This window comes from Pelobates fuscus, chromosome 3 (assembly GCF_036172605.1).
Source record: "Pelobates fuscus isolate aPelFus1 chromosome 3, aPelFus1.pri, whole genome shotgun sequence".
Taxonomy (NCBI): Eukaryota; Metazoa; Chordata; class Amphibia; order Anura; family Pelobatidae; genus Pelobates; species Pelobates fuscus.
Window position 1 is genome coordinate 71,066,536 of NC_086319.1, and position 19,273 is coordinate 71,085,808.

Consider the following 19,273-nt stretch of genomic DNA (forward strand, 5'->3'; position numbering starts at 1 on the left):
ACTGAATGCGGGGGTGGCTCTTGCCGCGCATGCGCATTCAGCCGATGACGTCGGAAGGAGGAGGAGAGTCCCCAGCGCCGAGGGAGCCCGGCGCTGGAGAAAGGTAAGATTTTAACCCCTTCCTCCCACTTCAGCCTGGCGGGAGTGGGACCCTGAGGGTGGGACCTATTACCACTATAGTGCTAGGAAAACGAGTTTGTTCTCCTGGCACTATAGTGGTCCTTTAAGCTCTAACATGTTCTATAAATGAATTCAAGGATTTTGTGTCACAATAGGAATTAGAGTATTTTATAAATCTATAACTATAAGCTCTACAGCGGTTGTATTAAGACCACGCCATGCCATATTAACTAACCCTGCACCCCCCTGCACCCATATATAACTGTGAACAAGAAAAAGAAGGAAACCGCGCTCTTAATATAAATACGTAAAGAATATGTAAGTATACGTACACAGTGGTAATAGTAAGTAGTCTTCTTATGCAATTGACCTCAAAGAAAACATAAAACATAAAAGCAATAATAGTATAGTATGTCAGGTATAGTGGGTGGATAAATAGTGGTAAGTGATCCACACTCACATGGCCCAGAGCTAACTCAGAGCTCAGCTGTTTGCACGCTTGGACGGAACAATCCCCGTCTAAGGATATGTGGGTTTCTTTCACGATCTCAGATGGGCGATATATGAAAAAATAATAAGAGAACTCCAAATAGTGCAGTATGTATAGATAAAATGTGTGAATAAATAATAAAATATCGTACTCACATTTGCTAGAGCAGAACTTGCTCTAGTCTTAATGGCATAGGTGGTATAATCCCCACCAAGGAACAAGTAGATGATCAATTGACCTCAAAAAAAGCATAAGACATAAAAACAATAATAGTGTAGTATATTAGATATAGTGGGTGGATAGTTAGCTCTGAGTTAGCTCTGGGCCATGTGAGTGTGGATCACTTACCACTATTTATCCACCCACTATACCTGACATACTATACTATTATTGCTTTTATGTTTTATGTTTTCTTTGAGGTCAATTGCATAAGAAGACTACTTACTATTACCACTGTGTACGTATACTTACATATTCTTTACGTATTTATATTAAGAGCGCGGTTTCCTTCTTTTTCTTGTTCACATTTATTCACTACAGGGTTGGGGTTCCTTGTATTGGTTACTGCTGCCATATCATCCCAAAATATATAGTGAGCGCCTAATCCACCAAAACTTACACCCATATATAACTAACTGCAAATACAGAGAGTTGAAGTGTCGTAATTGGAGGTGGTGTTCCTATTTCAGAATTACATGAGACTCAGAGCTAGCAATGAAATGATGACAAAAGTAGACCTGGGGGGGGGGGCGTGGCTAGCTGAGCAAGCAACCAGACGTGCTGATGTGGAGCTCCTGCAGGCCCCATCGACAAACACACTATTTAGCCACAAAGAGTGGTCCTAAAAGACCCACAAAGAATACCTGAACACAGCAGAACCCCCACAGAGTGAAATGGGGAGAGAAAACCGCAAGCTGACCCACTCGGGAAGCTCTAAACAGCCCGACATCCGCGCGTCCTTCGACAGGCCGCAACAACAGGCGCAGCCCAAGATGGCGCCCGAGCGGACCCGAGACTCTAGCTACTCAGACGAATCCCCGGAGGAAGATGACCACAGGCCCTCGGTGACCCCAAACTGGGTTTACGTGAGTGAAGATTCAGACTCCGACACCTCACCCTCCACTAAAGGGGACATTAAAAGACTGCTGGTCGACCTGCGGGAGGTCTGGAAGGTCGACCTGGCGGGAGTGCGGTCTGAAGTGGATGGCATAACCACGCGGATCAGTGCGGTGGAAACGAGGGAGGAGAAGAGAGATCAGGAGCTGGCAGGAGCGAAGGCCCAAATAGAGGCCATGTCCCAGCAACTCACTAGACTCACACGTATGGTCACCTCGCTGGAAGCGAGGCACCGTAAGAAAAACGTTAGGATTCGCGGTGTCCCGGAGAGTGTGGGTATAGAGGCCATACTAGGCTTTGCCAACTTGGTCGCAGAAACACTAGGAGTGCGACTCACAGCAGGAGCCTCACCCGTTACGGCGGCATTCCGAATTAGAAAAGCCTCGACGGCACCGGCTGACGCCTCAAGGGACGTCATAGCAGTGACACGGGACATTTCCACGAAAAGTGCGATTCTGGCCCGCTCCAGGAACAACCCTACTACTATGGTGCAAGGCAACCCCGTCCGGATCTACGACGACCTCCCTTTCACGGTGCTCCTGGTGAGGCGGAGGTTCCTACCTGTGACAAGGGAACTCCGCGACAAAGGGATACGATACAGGTGGGGCGCATCGGGCACCCTTATAGTACAACAAGGAGAATCAGTACTCACTTTATCGGCGCATGAGGATCCGGCGGAATTTCTAAGAAATTCTAAAAAAAAAGTAGACCTGGGGCTTTCCAAAAGAGCCTTTCTGGGCTGTATAATTTACTCCAAATACGATGCACTATAGTGGCACAAATTGTATAATTCTAAATGTTATTTCTCTCATGTATTACATGGGGCTAACAATGAAATGAGGTCAAAATGAGAGCGTGTACGGACCCCACTCAGGTCTCCAGCCACTGTTAGCCCCCCTGGCTATTGCTAAGTGGGACAATGTTTCCAAAGCAACTATTTTGCCTAAACTTTGCAATTTAGTGTTAAAATCACAGATATTCAGTGTTTTTAGAATAGACCATTCACTTTCTGACTTTTTCCCCTCAATCCTTTCCTCCTCTATATCCTCACTACATTTACACGGTAGGCAATACTAATTCACATAAGTTAAAACATAAACAATAAAAAGTTGACACAATAATGGCACACAATTTCTTTAATTTGTAGGGCACAGATAGTGGTCCAATTTCCGAACAGTTCATTTCAAATTACCTATATATGCAAGATATACACAACATTAACTTAAATCTTTTAAATACTTAACTTAGAAAATCAGTCTACCCCAGCGTTACTTCAGCGCTGTGTGGGACTGCTTTTAGGAGCGTTTATGTGCAAGAGCTGCGCTGTCTTAACCCCCACCCTCCCTTTTTGTTCATTGTTTGTTTTTTGTGGTGTTTGTAATTTAAGGAAGAGGGATGTCATCCCATGGCTAAAGTTTAGAGGATGGATATAAATAGTATTTTTTACATATAATGAAGGGAGCAGCGCTAGATGGAATTATCATATATGGCCAAGGATGAAATAAGACAAAGGAACAACAGTAGAACAACTATATAGTGTAGTAAGTTGAATACTGGTTGTAAATAAAGAAAGAGATGCACTATCAGTAAGTTCTTCTTTTATGTGCCTGGGCGGTATAATCCCCGCCTGAGGATGTGAGGTGTATCTCTTGTGGGGTGGTCTGGAGACGATGAAATATTAACAAAATGGATACTAATATAGTGTAGTTTACTCAGTTTCAAAGATGGGGAAAATATAGTATTTAAATATGCACTCACATTTTAGCCCTGAGTTCCATGTAATACAAGAGATAAATGACATTTATAATTAGATAATTTGTGACAGTGCCACTATAGTGCACCATATTTATCTAAAATCAGCTTGCAAAACCTGCAGGTCTCTTGTCTGCTGCCTTTGCAAGCCCTCCCCTTCTAACCCAGCACAGACTTTCTGTGGTTGTCCAATCACAGACTTCCCAAAGCAGCTCAATGAGAGGTTTCTGCAAGGAAGGTGCTCTGGGCAATTGTCTGGCTCGAGTTTCGCTTCACTGAGCTAAGCAACCAGGAAGTAACAGGACCTGTTGTCTGAATGACAGCCAGGTGGGTGTAAATGTATTTATTTAAATTTGTATTGAAATACGCACTTTTTGTAAAATGAAACACTCTTCACACATAAAGTGTTTCAGCGAGTTAAAGTGCTTTAGGGGTCTGATTGAACATTACGGGAATTGCGTATCACCTCTTCTTAGCCCTCTTGGGTGTGTCTCCCTCTTAGCGCCCCTCAATATCTCTATTCTATTCCCAGTGTGTCATACTTTCTCGCTATTGTGTCTCTACTCTCTAACCCATCGTGCCTCTCCTTAGGCCCTCGTTTGTCTCTACTCAATCTCCATTTGGTTTATATCATCTCTTTACTGTTTCTCTCCCCAGTCTCCATTCTTTCTCTCCACCTCCCCCAGTTGGTCTCTCCTACCTTAGTTTGTCTCTCCCTGTCCCTAGTTTACCCCTCCCCTATTCTATCTCTCCCTTTTTCCAGTCTGTCTCATCATCTCCCATATTCTCTTTCTCCCCTCCATTTTGTCTACCCCCATTCTGACTCTTTTTCTCCTCCTTTCTGCCTCTCCCTCTCCCCTAATCTCTCTGTCCTGCTCTCTCAGTCTGTCTGTATGCTTCCCCTGTCTGTTAGTACACTGGAAAACGAACACATTGAATGGACATGTAATAATGTTTTATTACATCTATGTTTAGATTAATAAAAAAAATAAAAACATCTGTATTGGTCTGATGGTAGAACATAATTTTTCCTAAACAATAACAGTTGATAATAAGCACCTATAATGAAAGATCTACAAGAAAGTCAAAAAGTCATTTTATTTTAATCATAATTGCTTGCATGTTGATTTTTTTTGTCCTAAATTTTAAAATTTCATTGTCAATTTTCCCATAATGTTATTAAACTGAGTTCACCTCCTTTTTAAAAAACATCATTATTCTACACTAGATTATATAGTACGTAAAAAAATATGTTACAAAAAAAAGTGTGTGCATGGAAGGGTTCTTTAAAGTTATTGCAGTTATCATTATATACAAACCTTCACATAATTACAAAAATGTGCATTCTGTTACAACTTTACAGTTTTTGGAAGCGATATGAAATCTGTCTTCAGAGACGCATCTTTTTCAGATACCCAGGGGAAATTCCATTCAAATATTCTATTCAATATTCTATTCAAATGATACATGTCAGTTGTATCATTCGGTCAATTAAAAAAAAAGTCGTAAAATAATATTTTTTATAAATGAATTCCATTCGCTGTGTCCTTTTTTTCTGTATGGTTCATTTCTAGATGGTTAAAAGTAGGGTTATCTGTCCCGTGATCAATATAGAGATCTGTCCCAATGTACTTATTACTCAAAACATCAATTTTCTCATCCTGAAAACAAACAAAAACATGTTTTATATGAATATTTTGCCAATCTACACTTTGCTATTTTTAAAGCATCTGTTAAATCATGAACTCTTGACATTTAACTTTCATATCACATACAGATATATAGATATAAAGCATACAGATATGTCCATGAATGGAAATAAGATTATACTAAAAGAGTATTCTGATTGCTGGGGTGTCCATTGAGATTGATTTTGTTGTGAACAAACCTGTTAGCAAACCTCCCTTGTGAAAACTTCTCATTGAGCTGCATTAGAAAGTCTGTGATTGGACAGCCACAGAAAGTCTGAGCTGAGGGAAAGGGGAAGGACTTGCAAAGGCTGTAGACAAGAGACCTGCACAATTACATGCATGCATGTTTTCATTTGGAGTATATCTAATAAATAGTGATTTATTTATATTTTTATTGGGGCAGTGGGGTGTCCTTTAACGTGATAGTCAAAATAAGCTGTTGGAAGTTAGGGTAAAATAATGTCTATTAGACCCCAAACCCGCCAGAGCCCCGAAAACCGCCTCCAGGGACCTGGTGGTCCGTTTTAATAGCGGGTCGGACAAGAATGCACTCCTTACAGCCCTGAGGGGACAAACACCGTATCGCTTTGAAAACATGCAGCTTACAATGCTGGCCGACCTTTCGGGGAGCACCCTTGCATGGAGAAAGACACTCCGGCCATTCACGACACTTCTCCAGCAGCATAACATCCGCTACCAGTGGAGACTTTCCCGCACACTGCTGGTGCACCAGGGAGCAACACCGCACACAGTGACCACCCTCCAAGAGGCTGCCGCAATACTACCAGCCCTGGGGCTCCCCCGGGATGCACTCACTCGAGCTACTCAACCTGAACAGCCCTCTCACTCCTGGGACCCTGCTAACATCCCACCTTTTGTCCCCCGACGGAGTACCGCAGATACCTACGCAGCAGCAACTACCTGAATGGAGCAGCAACTGACCGTACCCCACAGGGCCATTAGCCTATTTTAACCTACGTTACACCCAAAACACTTTCTTATACCACCCAAGAGACTGGCTCTACAACTTTGCCTGGATACTTTAATATGACCCCATCTACGGAAGAACCCAAGCCCTCTGACGACACCAGTGACCCAGGGCACAACGAAATCACCCTCAAGCGCAGCCAATGACAAGAATACAACCGGACGCTACCCACATCTCACATTGCCATTGACTGACTTACCACACCGAGACATAGACTGCCAACACCGCACATCCTTGGGCACGGACTTGCAGTCGTAGCCCGGCCCACTGGTACCATGCGGACACTGTTACTGTTTTGTTTTGATTTCGAACTTATTATTGTTTTAATAGCCACTAAATGCTTAATAGCCAGCTTTCACCTAAATGCTCCAGGAACACAGCCCATTACCAGATAGCTGACATGTTTAGACCAAGTTGCTTACCCAATTTTCCACAGGTCACCCTCTGGGGGGCATATTTAACTTGAATGCACTAGCTTTTTGCAAGCTTCACGATCTTTTTCTTTTGTTTAAACTTAGCGTATACTCATAGGCTACCGAATGCTTGTCTATTACACCCTATGCAACTAACAGCTTGTGAGGCAACTATAGTTCCACACACTAAGACAGGCATACACACGCGATGTAACCACTATACTAACAACACACAGCGGCGGCAAATACAGATGCCCTGAGAGGGGCTGCTCCACTATACCATACAAGCCTATCTCTTACCGACCAACTTACTGTATATAGTTTAAAGCCACTTAAAGACCAGCCGCACTTAACTTTAGGTTCAGAAGACACACAAGGTGCATTGTATCAGGACAACACCTAGAGCAAATTTAGATATGTTCTCATATGATGTTTCATATGAACCACGTTTACTTATGTTATTTTCGTAATTAAACTTCAATAGGTTGCCCTTCCTACGCTACCTTCTATATCTACTTTTCACTATGTTGAAATAACTGTTTAGTCTAACATACCAACTCTACAAAAATGTGCGAAACATCAAGCCATTGTTTACTCTGTGTACAAACTGTGACACGCTGTTGTGGCGTATGTTGATATGTCTGTAACCCCCCGCACAACAAAAATAAAGAATTAAAAAAAAAAAAAAATAATGTCTATTAGAAAGAAAGAAACCTACTTCTTCATTTTTGAAGCATGGAAATAGCGACTTCAGGTAAGCAAAGTCTTTAGATGTTAACAAACAATCACGATTTATATTTTGTTTTAATCCTCCTGAAAAAATAAAAATAAAATATTAATGAATGAATGATATATAGAGGATTCATAACAGTGAACCATACATCATGGAAAAATAGTACCATCGAGGGGTACTGCAGATATGATAATAAACCGCGAGACCCAAAGAAAATATCAAAATATCCAGCATGGAATTAAATTCCCAACACACCATTGATCGAAACTACTACCATAGTTTTATAAATGTGTATTTATTAACCCCTTAAGGACACAACATCTGGAATAAAAGGGAATCGTGACAGAATATTTCCATAATTTGTCCTTAAGGGGTTAATATGTGTTATTAGAATGGTCTGTGTATAAATAACCACTTTTGAATCAATGCTTTCCTATGGTTTCACATCACATGACCTAGTTTATATTATGTCTGTGAAGCAGAAGTGCTCTAGTGGCTGCTATTATACTGACAGCCACTAGAGGTGGACTTAACCAGTGTAAGCATTGCAGTTTCTAAAACAAATTGCCGTGTTTTACATTTCAGGATTAAAAGGATCAGGACATGCACACAGAGCACTCCACTGACATCAAGTGACCTGGGTGACGATTGTGTTCCTTTAAGTACTATACAAGAATATGACTTGTGTAATGTAAGAGGTGAGTCCATATTCGATTATTTCTGAAAATATTGAAAATCTTTGCTTACCTGTTAACAAGCTGACTATTACACCTACAATCACAGCAACGATAGTACCTATAGTACTAAAGTATAGATAGGACATGGAGTACCAGTTGTCAGCAAGGGCAGGTCTGTGAGAAAAAGAAAAGTTTAATGTTTTACAAGGTAAATTCAGAAAATTATCTATAAGTGAATAATTGACGGTGATCCATGCATAAGAACAGTCAACGTAGGACGTTAAAGGGATGCTAAAATTATTTTATCAATTTATTTAAGCACATAACAAGTCAAATGGTGTAGATTGATGTCAATTCAGATGTGATAAAATTATATCTAGAATATGAATTGCAAATTAATTGTATAAAATTATCTTTATGTCTTTTGCTAGGCTGAGAAAAACATTTGAGGTTTATTTAGCAACATACAGAAAACAATATTAAAACAATACAGAAAACGATATTCCAACATTTCAGCTATAATCATTAAACTGCAATAGACTAGTTGGAGATTTGTTTTATGAATCAACATTTTTCTACATTTTTGTGTTTAGGGTTTCATCTCACTACAATTTGGTGTTTAACGAACAGATTTCCACTGTCATTAGGAAACCTGTGCCAGGTTATCATTTCAAATGTCCATTTTTTGGTCAAAATCCCCAGGTTAACTATTATTCCAAATCAGCTATTGATGTCTAAAATTTAAAATTTAATTTGAACTCATGATAATTTATATCTCAGTGAATCAAGTCGTGACCCTTTGTACATATTAGCCATTTGCAATGAAGTAATATTAGTTACACACCTGCTGATTGGTTCATCTGCTAATAGTGTCGTTAGTGACGGCATTATTGTGGTGAAATTCGAGATGGTGAAATTGCAACCGTCAATTGAAAAAGGTTTGGGTAAAGTTCTTATGGGAAGAGGAGGATAGATTTGAGAACCAATGCCGACCCACAAAGATATCGTAAATCCAGACAGAAGACCAACTATAGCACCCTGGAACAAATTATAAAAAAGAAAAAGAAAAAAAAGGATTTAAAAAAACAAAACATTTTTGTTAGTGTAGATTTAGACTTGTATTTGTTTATTTTCTTGTTCTACTACCAAAATATATTTCAATGTATTACAGTGTGATAGACAGAGCTGTGTATAAGAATATATTAAAAATCCTACATTTATATTTCTTCATTCTATTGTGTGCACATCATTCTCCTTATCCTATAACAAATGCCAGTTCTAAAAGGGATGCCTAGATAAAAGGGACACAATAAGCACCCAGACCACTTCAGCTCATTGAAGTGGTTTGGATGCAATGTCCCAGTTCCACTTAGTCCATGTAAATAATTGCACTTTTAGAGAAACCGCAATGATTAGCTTGCAGTAGTAAGACTGCCTGATTAAGACTAAGACTGCCTGATTTACAGCCACTAGAGACACTTCCTGCTTGCTAGGCGACTTGCATGAGGGCATCCAGCGTCAGTAAATTCCCCTAGGAAAGTATGAAGCAATGCTTTCCTATGGGGAGGGCCTACTGCGCTCACGTTGCTTGCCGCGCATGTGCATTAGACCCCACCCCCCGCGTCCGGTGACGTTGGAGGAGGCGGAGCCCCTACCCAGCGCAAGGGTTTGTATTCCTTACACTATAGTAAAGAAGCAATACATAAATATCCAGAGGAAGTTGTCCAATGGACACTAAAGGTTCCTTGTAAAATGTAGAGTAATATGATATTAGATTACATACAATAAGATACATTTTATCAGATCTTTAGAAATAAGACATATAACATAAACCCATTAAAAAGAGCCGTAGACAAATAAAGGCTCTATGTAGTAACAAGGAAGGGGAAGGGGAGACTCTACAGTGGACTGGATGGGATGTTGGTAAAGGATGATAGGGGTGGAAGTAAATGAGCCTGAAATTATCTTTTGTATCAGCTACAGTTAACCTGTTGTGGCTATAATAAGAGGCAATATAAATCCTTATGAAACAATGCCACTATTGTGTTAAATACAATGTATCCAATGAAGCAGTGTCACACTATTGACTGTTACATAGGGAGATGACATAAAATGACCGATATCAGTGATGGCTAACCTTGACACCATAAATTGTTTCTGGACTACATTTCCCATGATGCTCAGCTAGCTATTAGAGTCTAAAAGCTAGCTGAGCATCATGGGAAATGTAGTTCAGAAACAATTTATGGTGTCAAGGTTAGCCATCACTGATCTATATATTATTTAAATCACTTGTGGTTTATGAGAAAAGGGCAAAAAGAAAAAACAAGTCCTCTGGATCAAAAACCACTATTATAAGTGAACTGTATAAATGTAGCGTTCTTCAGTGTAACAGTATATCAGTGCACACCGCTTTACATAAATGACAGAGAATGGGTTATAAAGGGCACCTTGAAGACATCATGCAACAGCCTTCCATGAACTGGCTAAATGGAGATTCGACTTCCAGGTCGCTAACTAGAAACAATTAGAAAAAATGGAAGGCTTGATGCTGCCAAAAACCCAGACTGAGTAGGCTGTAAAATTATCCCTTCAAACCCCCATCAAACAACCAGGTTCCCTCCAATTGCGTCCATATTTCTAATTGTTAAGAGTCTATAAAACATCTCCCATTGAAACTAGCTACCTAAATAACCATTGTGAAAACAAAGCGAGCTGTGCTAAAATAATAACAAGGAAAAGTGATACCTTACACTATAGGATCCCTTTAACAGGGATATTTACTAAACTGAGAATTCAGAGTGAATTCAAAGTGAATTTCAAATTTAAGGTCAGAAGAGCTGAACTGAATTTATAAAATGTTTCCAGTTTTAATCTTACATTTGAAATTCACCTTGAATTCGCACTTTTGTGAGTATCCTTGCTAATTTGTCCACACTGCGTACGTTCTACATGCAGTTGGAACGGACTTTCTCTCCTCCCCTGATAACACGGAGCTGTTAGCCATGCGCACACATCGCAGTCTTGCTGATCACGCTCTGATATTTAAAGCATGCCAGTTACCTAATATTGTCTGAAAACAAATTGCATTTTAACAAGTGAGTAATATTATTTCCATGTGACCAAGCGTTAGTACGTTTAGCTGAATATACAAGTGCATCCATAACCATTACCAATTTAAAAAAAGAAAGCCACTGATTGCATCTCAGCAGCCAATCAAAACAAGAGATTCAGATAGATGATTTGTTTAACCTCCAGCATTCCACAGGGTGTAGAAGAAGTTATGGCTGCTTGCCATGACTGATGATGCCTATGCCATTCATGTCATTAGGAAGTCAAAATTAACTACAATTAGTTCCGTCAATTTTAATAAAATATTTGCTAAACATTTTTTAAATGTTCTGCACCATATAGGTCATTGGAAAAAAATATCGAATGACAGAACCACTTTACCTTTACGTTTTTATTCCATATCGGAATCTTTGAATATCATGCTGGCATAAAGATTCTGTCATTAAACACAAAATTATAGGCAACGGAAAAACAAATTGCCAAATTAAAGCTGAACTGGAGGCTTTTTCCAAATCAGCTGCTATGGTCTAATATTGTGCAACTGGATTTTCTAATTACTACACTTTGGGTTTTGGAAAATAAACACTAGAAGTGTTTTTAAAGATCATTTGATATTCTTTCACTATTTTTATTCCTTACCTGTTTCCTGATATTGTGGTTGTGGTTTCTATTTACACAGCAAAAATTAGAATTGCATTGGTCTTACTCTATGTAGCAACAGTAATTGGCAAACAATGCCTCAGATTGTTTGTCTTTCATAACTACATTCTGCTTGAAAAATACTTACTGTTGAATTTGCAAATGGGAACAGAATGCCTAGGGTGAAAAGCCCCAACAACGGTCCTCCAACCATACCAAAAATAGAGAGTGCTGCCTGTAAGGAGAACAAAGAGAAAGCATGAATATTTTCTAGGCTTAGGGAAAAGACACTTACTGTATTCCTTTACATGAATAGGAAGTTAAGAGACAGACAGGGGGTAAGAGGGGTTTGAGTGAAACACAAAGCGCTGCTGAATCTGTGGGGGCTATATAAATCTAAATAATAATAATAAATTATAATAAAATTAAGACACACAAAGGGGGCAAAGGGGATTAAGAAACTCAAAATTAGGTTTAAGAGACACAGGGGAGTTAAAGGGACACTATAGACACTCAGACCGCTCTCATCTCAATTCATTTCTCTCCCAACCTGTTTCACACTGGACGTGGAAACATGGCAATATTTTCATTGCATGGTTTAAATGCCTCTTGTGACTGTCACTATGACAACCACCAGGGGTGCTTCAGACAAAATAGCAGAATGGCATTTTGTCTCACATGCGCACTAGCACACTACAGAATCCCTTTAACCCCTTAAGGACCAAACTTCTGGAATAAAAGGGAATCATGACGTGTCACACACGTCATGTGTCCTTAAGGGGTTAAACAATGTATTCTCAACATTCCATCAGAAAACAGCACTTTCAACAGGTGCTAGCTGTTCCAAACTGAAAATCCTGTGCATGATGCATGGTATCCTTACCTGCAACAACCCACCCATCAGGGAAGCCACGCCAGCCATGGCGATGCATACAGCTCCATACAAGAGACCTGTGCAGGGTAAATCATGCCATATCGTTACATTATCAAATCAGGAACAATGACAAGAGCAAAAACCTATTCATAGCCTGTTCCACGCAGCCAAGTGCGGGTGCTTCAGCTTAACTATGTGTTAAGTTTAACGCTTATGCTGGTTTGATATTGTTTTAAATTATCTGCTGTAATAATTAAATTTACTGTGTCCATTTACTGATGTGGGAGGCTTGGCATCTTGTGATGGACACAGTTGGACTTTTGTACAGTCATGTGTACAGCCCTTCAATTTACAACATTACACTATTTGCATTTGTGCTCTTGAACTAAATCGATCTTTGTTCATCATCAATTAACTCATTCAGATAAGCAGTAACATAGGTTATTATCTCCAATGTGCCAGCTTTGATATAACTGTTAGATTCATAATTCTGGGAAGCCTACTGTGGAATCAGAATATTTCTATATAAAAAAATGGAACATGGCAGGGCTGCCCACTGGCTCCAATGCTCTATATTTTGGCTATGGAATCTCTAGCGGCTCTAATCAGACAAAAAGAAACAGTACAGGGTATCCAGGCTGGCCAAACAGAACATAAGATCCTTTTATTTGGCGATGACGCCCTTCTGACTCTGACGAACCCCCTTGAGTCTATTCCCGCAATATTCAAACTGTTGACGGAATGTGGTGAATTTTCCAATTTAAAAATTAACATCATCAAAACACAGATATTAACTTTTGGGCTTCATAGCTTAGAGAAGAAACAGCTCAGGGATAGCTTTGAGTTTAATTGAAATAGCAGATTCATAGACTAACTCGGGGAGAAGATCACTAAATCATTTGATATTCTGATCAGTACAAACTATCTAAAGCTACTAGAAGAATTTAGTACATATTTTAAGAAATGGAGTAGGGGCGAACTATCTTGGTTAGGTAGGATAGAATCAACAAAAGGTTACTTGCTTCCACAGATAATGTACTTATTTAGGATGATCCCACTTGAATCCAAAATCTTGGATTGTTTTCAGGTAGCTATATCTAAGTTTATTTGGGCCAGTAAGAAACCCAGAATCTCTCAAAAAATACTTCAAAAATCAAAAGATATTTATACCCTCCCCAAATGGACAAATCTGTATTTAATTTAATGATCCATATTATGCTGGCAGCTAAAATATGCATAGTCAGAAATTGAATTGGAAAAAGCTAGGATATCAACATTGGCATGAAATAACATCTTAAATAACCTACCAAGGTTCTATGGAGAAAGGTTACTTTTTGATGAATAATTAATGGGACCTATACAAAGAAATCTGGGGGAAATGGCTAACACCTTCCTCTACTAATACCTTCTAGAAAGTATAAACAAAACCTTTATACTGTCAATCTCACGCCTAGTTGACCTTAAGAGTTATCCCTGATTTATCAATGACCTACTCCGCGTTCGAATGATTGACGAATGTACTATGAATGTGGATGGAATGTTGATTGATTTTATTAGAAAATATTTCTGATGCATTATGACTGCTGTCAAAACATATATATTTATAATAATGACAAGCTTTTATTTTTGTACTCTATATGCATCAGACTCTAATAAAGATGATATAATACATTTTTTTTTAAATTCTGGGAAGCCGAGCAGACAGACTATGTTGACATAACAATCTGATCCATATTATCTGGTATATGCAAACAGAGATTTTAACAATAAAGTATGATATTCCATCTTGGCATCTGCTTCTTAAGAATGTGATTGTGAAGATGCCATCTCTTTCCTTTGAAAGAAATGTTGTGAGATAATATATTTTTTCAAGACGCCTTTTGGTTCATACAAGGATCCAGTTGTATTACTCGTTGCATGTGGAACAAAGTAATCACAATTACATGTTACATGAAAACAAAAGTGCGCCAACTAGTGAGGATTTGTAATACTACTGCCTTTAGTAATAAAGTTTAGAGGGATACTATAAGTGCTAGGAATACAAAGCTCTGCCACGCCCTTCCCTCATGCACCCGCCTACCATGGGAATAAAGGGTTAAAAGCCCTTTATTTACTTACCTTATCCCAGCCCCGATGTCCCTCAGCGCTTGGTCATGGTTCCTCCTCCTCTGATGGCGCTTGATGGGGGAGTACGCGCATTAGACCTTTTCATAGGAAAGCATTAAATCAATGCTTTTCTATAGGGAAAAATCTGACGCTGTATGTCCTCATACAGAGCGTGACAAAGGTCCGTTTGGCTGCAGGAAGCTCCTCCAGTGACTGTCTGATAAACAGCCACTGAAGGCAGACTTAGAGCTGCAATATAAACATTGCAGTTTCTCTGGAAATAGGGACATTGCACCAAGACCACTTCAATTAGCTGAAGTGGTCTGGATGCCTATAGTGTCCCTTTAAACCAGAGGTGGGGAACCTTTTATCTGACAAGGGCCATTTGATTATTTAAAACATCATTCGCGGGCCATACAAAATAACTTGAAAATTAGCCTGCTGTATTTGGTCAAACAATTAACTTACTCACTCCTAATGTGAGGGCTGGAACTGCTCCTCTTTGATGTGTGATATTAGCTGGTATTGATGATGTTGCTACTCGCAGTGTGTGTGTGTGAGAGAGAGGAGTGCAGTGTGTGTGAGGGGCGCAGTGTGTGAGGGGTGTAATATGTGTGTGAGAGGTGCAATGTGTGTGTGAGGGGTTCTGTTTGTGCGAGGGTTGCTGTTTGTGTGGGGGATGCTGTGCGTGTGTGTGAGGGGGTGTAGTGTGTGTGAGGGGGGTGTAGTGTGTGAGGGGTCCAGAGTGTGTGTGAGGAGGTGTAGTGTGTGTGAGGTGCAGTGTGTTTGTGTAAGGGGTTCTGTGTGTGTGTGAGTGGTGCTGTGTGTGTGAGCTGTGCGGTGTGTGTGCTGTGCTGTTTGTTTGTGGAGGGGTGCTGTGTGTGTGAGGGTTGATCTATACAACAAAACTGCTTCATTAACCCCTTAAGGACGCTGGACGGAAATTTTCCGTCATTGCAGCACTCCCCTGCAATCGCGGCAATCGTGGGGTTAATCTTCCTGTAGTGTGTCTCCATATCGGAGGCACACTACCATGGGCAGTTTCACTGACGCAGCCCATGTGATCGCTCTGACCGGGAGTCAGAAGGATCACACGTGCTGCAGTGAAACCCGATCTGTTTCCCTGCAGCTCCGTGTGAGCTGTGAACTGCAGAGTGACAGATCAGTGCTGATCTGTCTCTGGCTGTAAAAAAAAACAGTTAGTTACAAAATCCCACCCCCCTCACCTCTTCCAAATAAAATTGAACCCCTTCCTTTCCCTGTATTTCAGTGTGATCTGATTTTTTTTTTTTAACCCCTGAGGGTTAACTTTTATTTTTTTTACTCCTAAGGGGTTAAATGTATTTAATTAATTCATTTAAATATTTTAAAATATTTATTTATTTATTTAGCTAGGGTGGGTAGAAGTTAGTGGGGAAATTGGGGGATTTACGGTTAGGCTAGTTAGGGGTTAAAAGTAAAAAAAAACAATTAAAAGTGAAAAAAAACTTTTGAAAAGTTTACACAAAGTTTTTAAAATAGTAAAATAAGTTGTTAAAAGCTAAATAAAACTTTTTAAAAGTTAAAAAAGGGGGAAAATGCGTATTACCTCTACACTTGGTACAGGCTAGCGAAAAATGATACCACGCTAAGGTTTCAAATATGCCTTTTGAAACACCCTGGGGTGTCTTCTTTAGGAAATAGTATGCCTTTGTGAAGTAATTGGAATACACAACCTATTAAAAAAATTCCAAAGTGGGGCATGGACCCAGCGTAAAAATTCGAACTTAAATGGCTGTGTCTCAAATGTGCCCCTTCAACGTTGTCATATACCTGGTAAAAGTACACACGGGGGTATTGCTGTACTCAGATGACATAGCGGAGTAACATATGATGTATTATACTGCTGTAGCACATATAAGGTTTGCAAAATATATATTACAAACTCATTGAGTATGTCAAAAAGGCATAAAAAAATGCTTATTACCACTACACTTGTTATAAGCTAGCGGAAAAATTATTTCACGCTAAGGTTCAAAATACGTCTTGAAATACCCTAGGGTGTCGTCTTAAAGAAACGGTATGCCTTTATAGGGTAGCTGGAATATATAGCCTGCTAAAAAACTCTAAAGTGGGGTAACAACACAGCGTAAAAATTCAAAGTTTGAAAAAAACTGCAATGGCTGTGTCTGAAATGTGCCCCTTCAACGTCCACATATACCTGGCAAAGGTACATACAGGGGTATTGCTGTACTCAGACAACATAGCTGAGCAACATATAAAGTATTCTAAAGCCGTAGCACACATAAGGTTTGCAAAATATACAGTACAAACTCACTGTGTGTCAAAAAGGCAGAAAAAAATGCTTATTACCACTACATTTGATACAAGCTAACGGAAAAATTATCCCACGCTAAGGTTCAAAATTTGCCTTTTCAAATACCCTCGGGCGTCTTCTTTAAGAAATAGTATGCCTTTTTGGGGTAGTTGGAAAAAGCAGCTTGCTTACATATTTAACCCATTAAAACTCTCCATGTAAATTCACACTTAAAAACCTGAACTTGTCACGTCTCTTTCACAGCACTGTAACTTCACAAAATAGTGTCTAGGTCATACATTGGGCTTATTGTTTTACTCAGAAGAGGTAACTGAGCATACTTAGGGGGAATTTATGACAGTGGCACTTATCAAATGTAAGAAATAAGCAGCGAAAATGCAACATGTATGCAAAAAAATTAAAAAAAAATTCTCACCACAACATTTGAAATAAATTGGTGAAAAAATAGTGGCAAATTAAGGTATAATATATGCCTAGTAACATACCCTGGAGTGTCTTTCTCAAATGGAAGGCCTTTGTGGGGTTATTTGAACAGTCAAATGCCACAAAATCAGACATATGACCATCTATGAAAATTCCAACTATAGAAACTGAAATAGCATGGTCTCTTATATGGCATTGTAGCTTCACAGAAAAGGTATACAATGGGGTTATCGTTTTACTCAGCACATGTAGCTGAACACAATATGGGGTTCTGTACAGGGATAGCACACACTAGCTTTGCGAAATACACATTACAAAAACCTTGTAATGTGTGTATATACCAAAAATAGAGAAAAAATAAAATTTTACTCCAATATTTAGCAGAGATTGGTGGTGAAATGGCTACGCAAAAAGTGTCAAACTAACCTTAGGTAAATAGCCTGTGATGTCTACTTTATATAAATATATACTTTTGTGTGCCAATTTTGCTTCCTGTAATGGGTATTAAACTTCTAAGACAAACATACCAACTTCTAAAATTGTTTCACATTGAAATTTTATTTTAGACCTTGTAGTTTGTGACTTGTAACTTTCAAAATAAACTGAAATCCTAAACATATTATGCATTTTGTAAATCAAGACACATAAATGAATTTATTTTGAATTACTTTTCCTCAGCTGGACATATTACACACACATTATTATTGCCAAAACTTGGGGAAAAAATTTTTTTTTGTTTTTTTCCACATTATTTTGCATTTTTTTGTAATAAATGAGAATTTATATATGTATATGTCACATCAAATTAAAGCCCTTTTTGTTGAGTTAAAAACGGTATATAATATGTGTTGATAAAGTAAATGAGAGAGATGCAAATTGCATTTGAACACAAACAGCAAAAAATGCAAAAATTGCTTGAGTCCTTAAGGGTATGTCCAGCTTCTGAAGCTGTGTCCTTAAGGGGTTAATCTAAAGTTGTTTAGGTACTTAGAGTGTCCCTTTTAGAAAGGTATTAACAAAAAATGAAAGAATTGCTTTAAACTTGAACACAAATTGTTGATTGTTGTGTATTTCACCATTAGTATAGTGACATTTCCTAGCATAATTTGGCTAAGCACAAGAGCACACTAATCCCCATCCAACCCTACACACTATAAGGAAATATTCTATAAATATAAGCACATTTAAAGGTCATTTCCTCAGCATGGAAAAAGCTCAGTTAGATTTTCTTTGTTATCAAATGCAATTAATTGTTCCCCTGAGTTGTGTACCTGTGCACATTGCTGTGTGCTGTTCTTTATGTCTTTTCACAATGGATTCATTGGCTCAGCGCTCGTTATTGTGAAATGTTTGCTAATGCTTGAACAAGTGATACCCAATTGTTAGAAAAATATAAGAACAAACAGATAGCATTGCTCTCGCGAAGTGATCAGCAAACATTGAAAATCTTACTTGTTCCTTTAGAAATCCAGGATAGCTTGGTTTCACTGAGCGATTTGAAGTAAGGTTTTATAAGGTCTTCTACAGTAACGGCAGCTAAAGCATTAATACTCGACGACACAGTGCTGTAAAGTAACAAACGCATACATTCTAAAATTGCAGTACATTGTTATGGCTGACCTACAAGCTTACATTTAATCTATGGAGCTCTAGAGGGTTGTATCATATGTACAATATTATACCTATATCGTGGTAACAATTTGCTAAATTGTGAGCAGGATTTGAAAAAAATATTTCAGTGGCTCATCCGTCGCTCCAAACTGATCTTTTTTTATTCTACTATATGTTTTAGAACACTGTTAATACAAATGGAACTAGAATTATATTTTCTTTCTATTGCAGTAAATACAATCTTGCCACAA

General features: G+C 38.9%; 1 protein-coding gene across 1 annotated transcript in view; it reads right to left on the minus strand.

The window, feature by feature from the left end:
- Positions 1-4,588: 4,588 nt before the first annotated feature.
- Positions 4,589-19,273, minus strand: part of SLC5A8 (solute carrier family 5 member 8) — a 31,109-nt gene continuing 16,424 nt past the window's right edge. Inside the window, exons 9-15 of the mRNA XM_063447174.1 lie at positions 18,864-18,976; positions 12,575-12,642; positions 11,840-11,926; positions 8,825-9,018; positions 8,051-8,154; positions 7,289-7,383; positions 4,589-5,139 (exon numbers count right to left, since the gene is read on the minus strand). Of these exons, the coding sequence (XP_063303244.1) occupies positions 4,999-5,139; positions 7,289-7,383; positions 8,051-8,154; positions 8,825-9,018; positions 11,840-11,926; positions 12,575-12,642; positions 18,864-18,976 (802 nt within the window). The 3' untranslated portion in view covers positions 4,589-4,998. The remainder of the gene's footprint in view (positions 5,140-7,288; positions 7,384-8,050; positions 8,155-8,824; positions 9,019-11,839; positions 11,927-12,574; positions 12,643-18,863; positions 18,977-19,273) is intronic.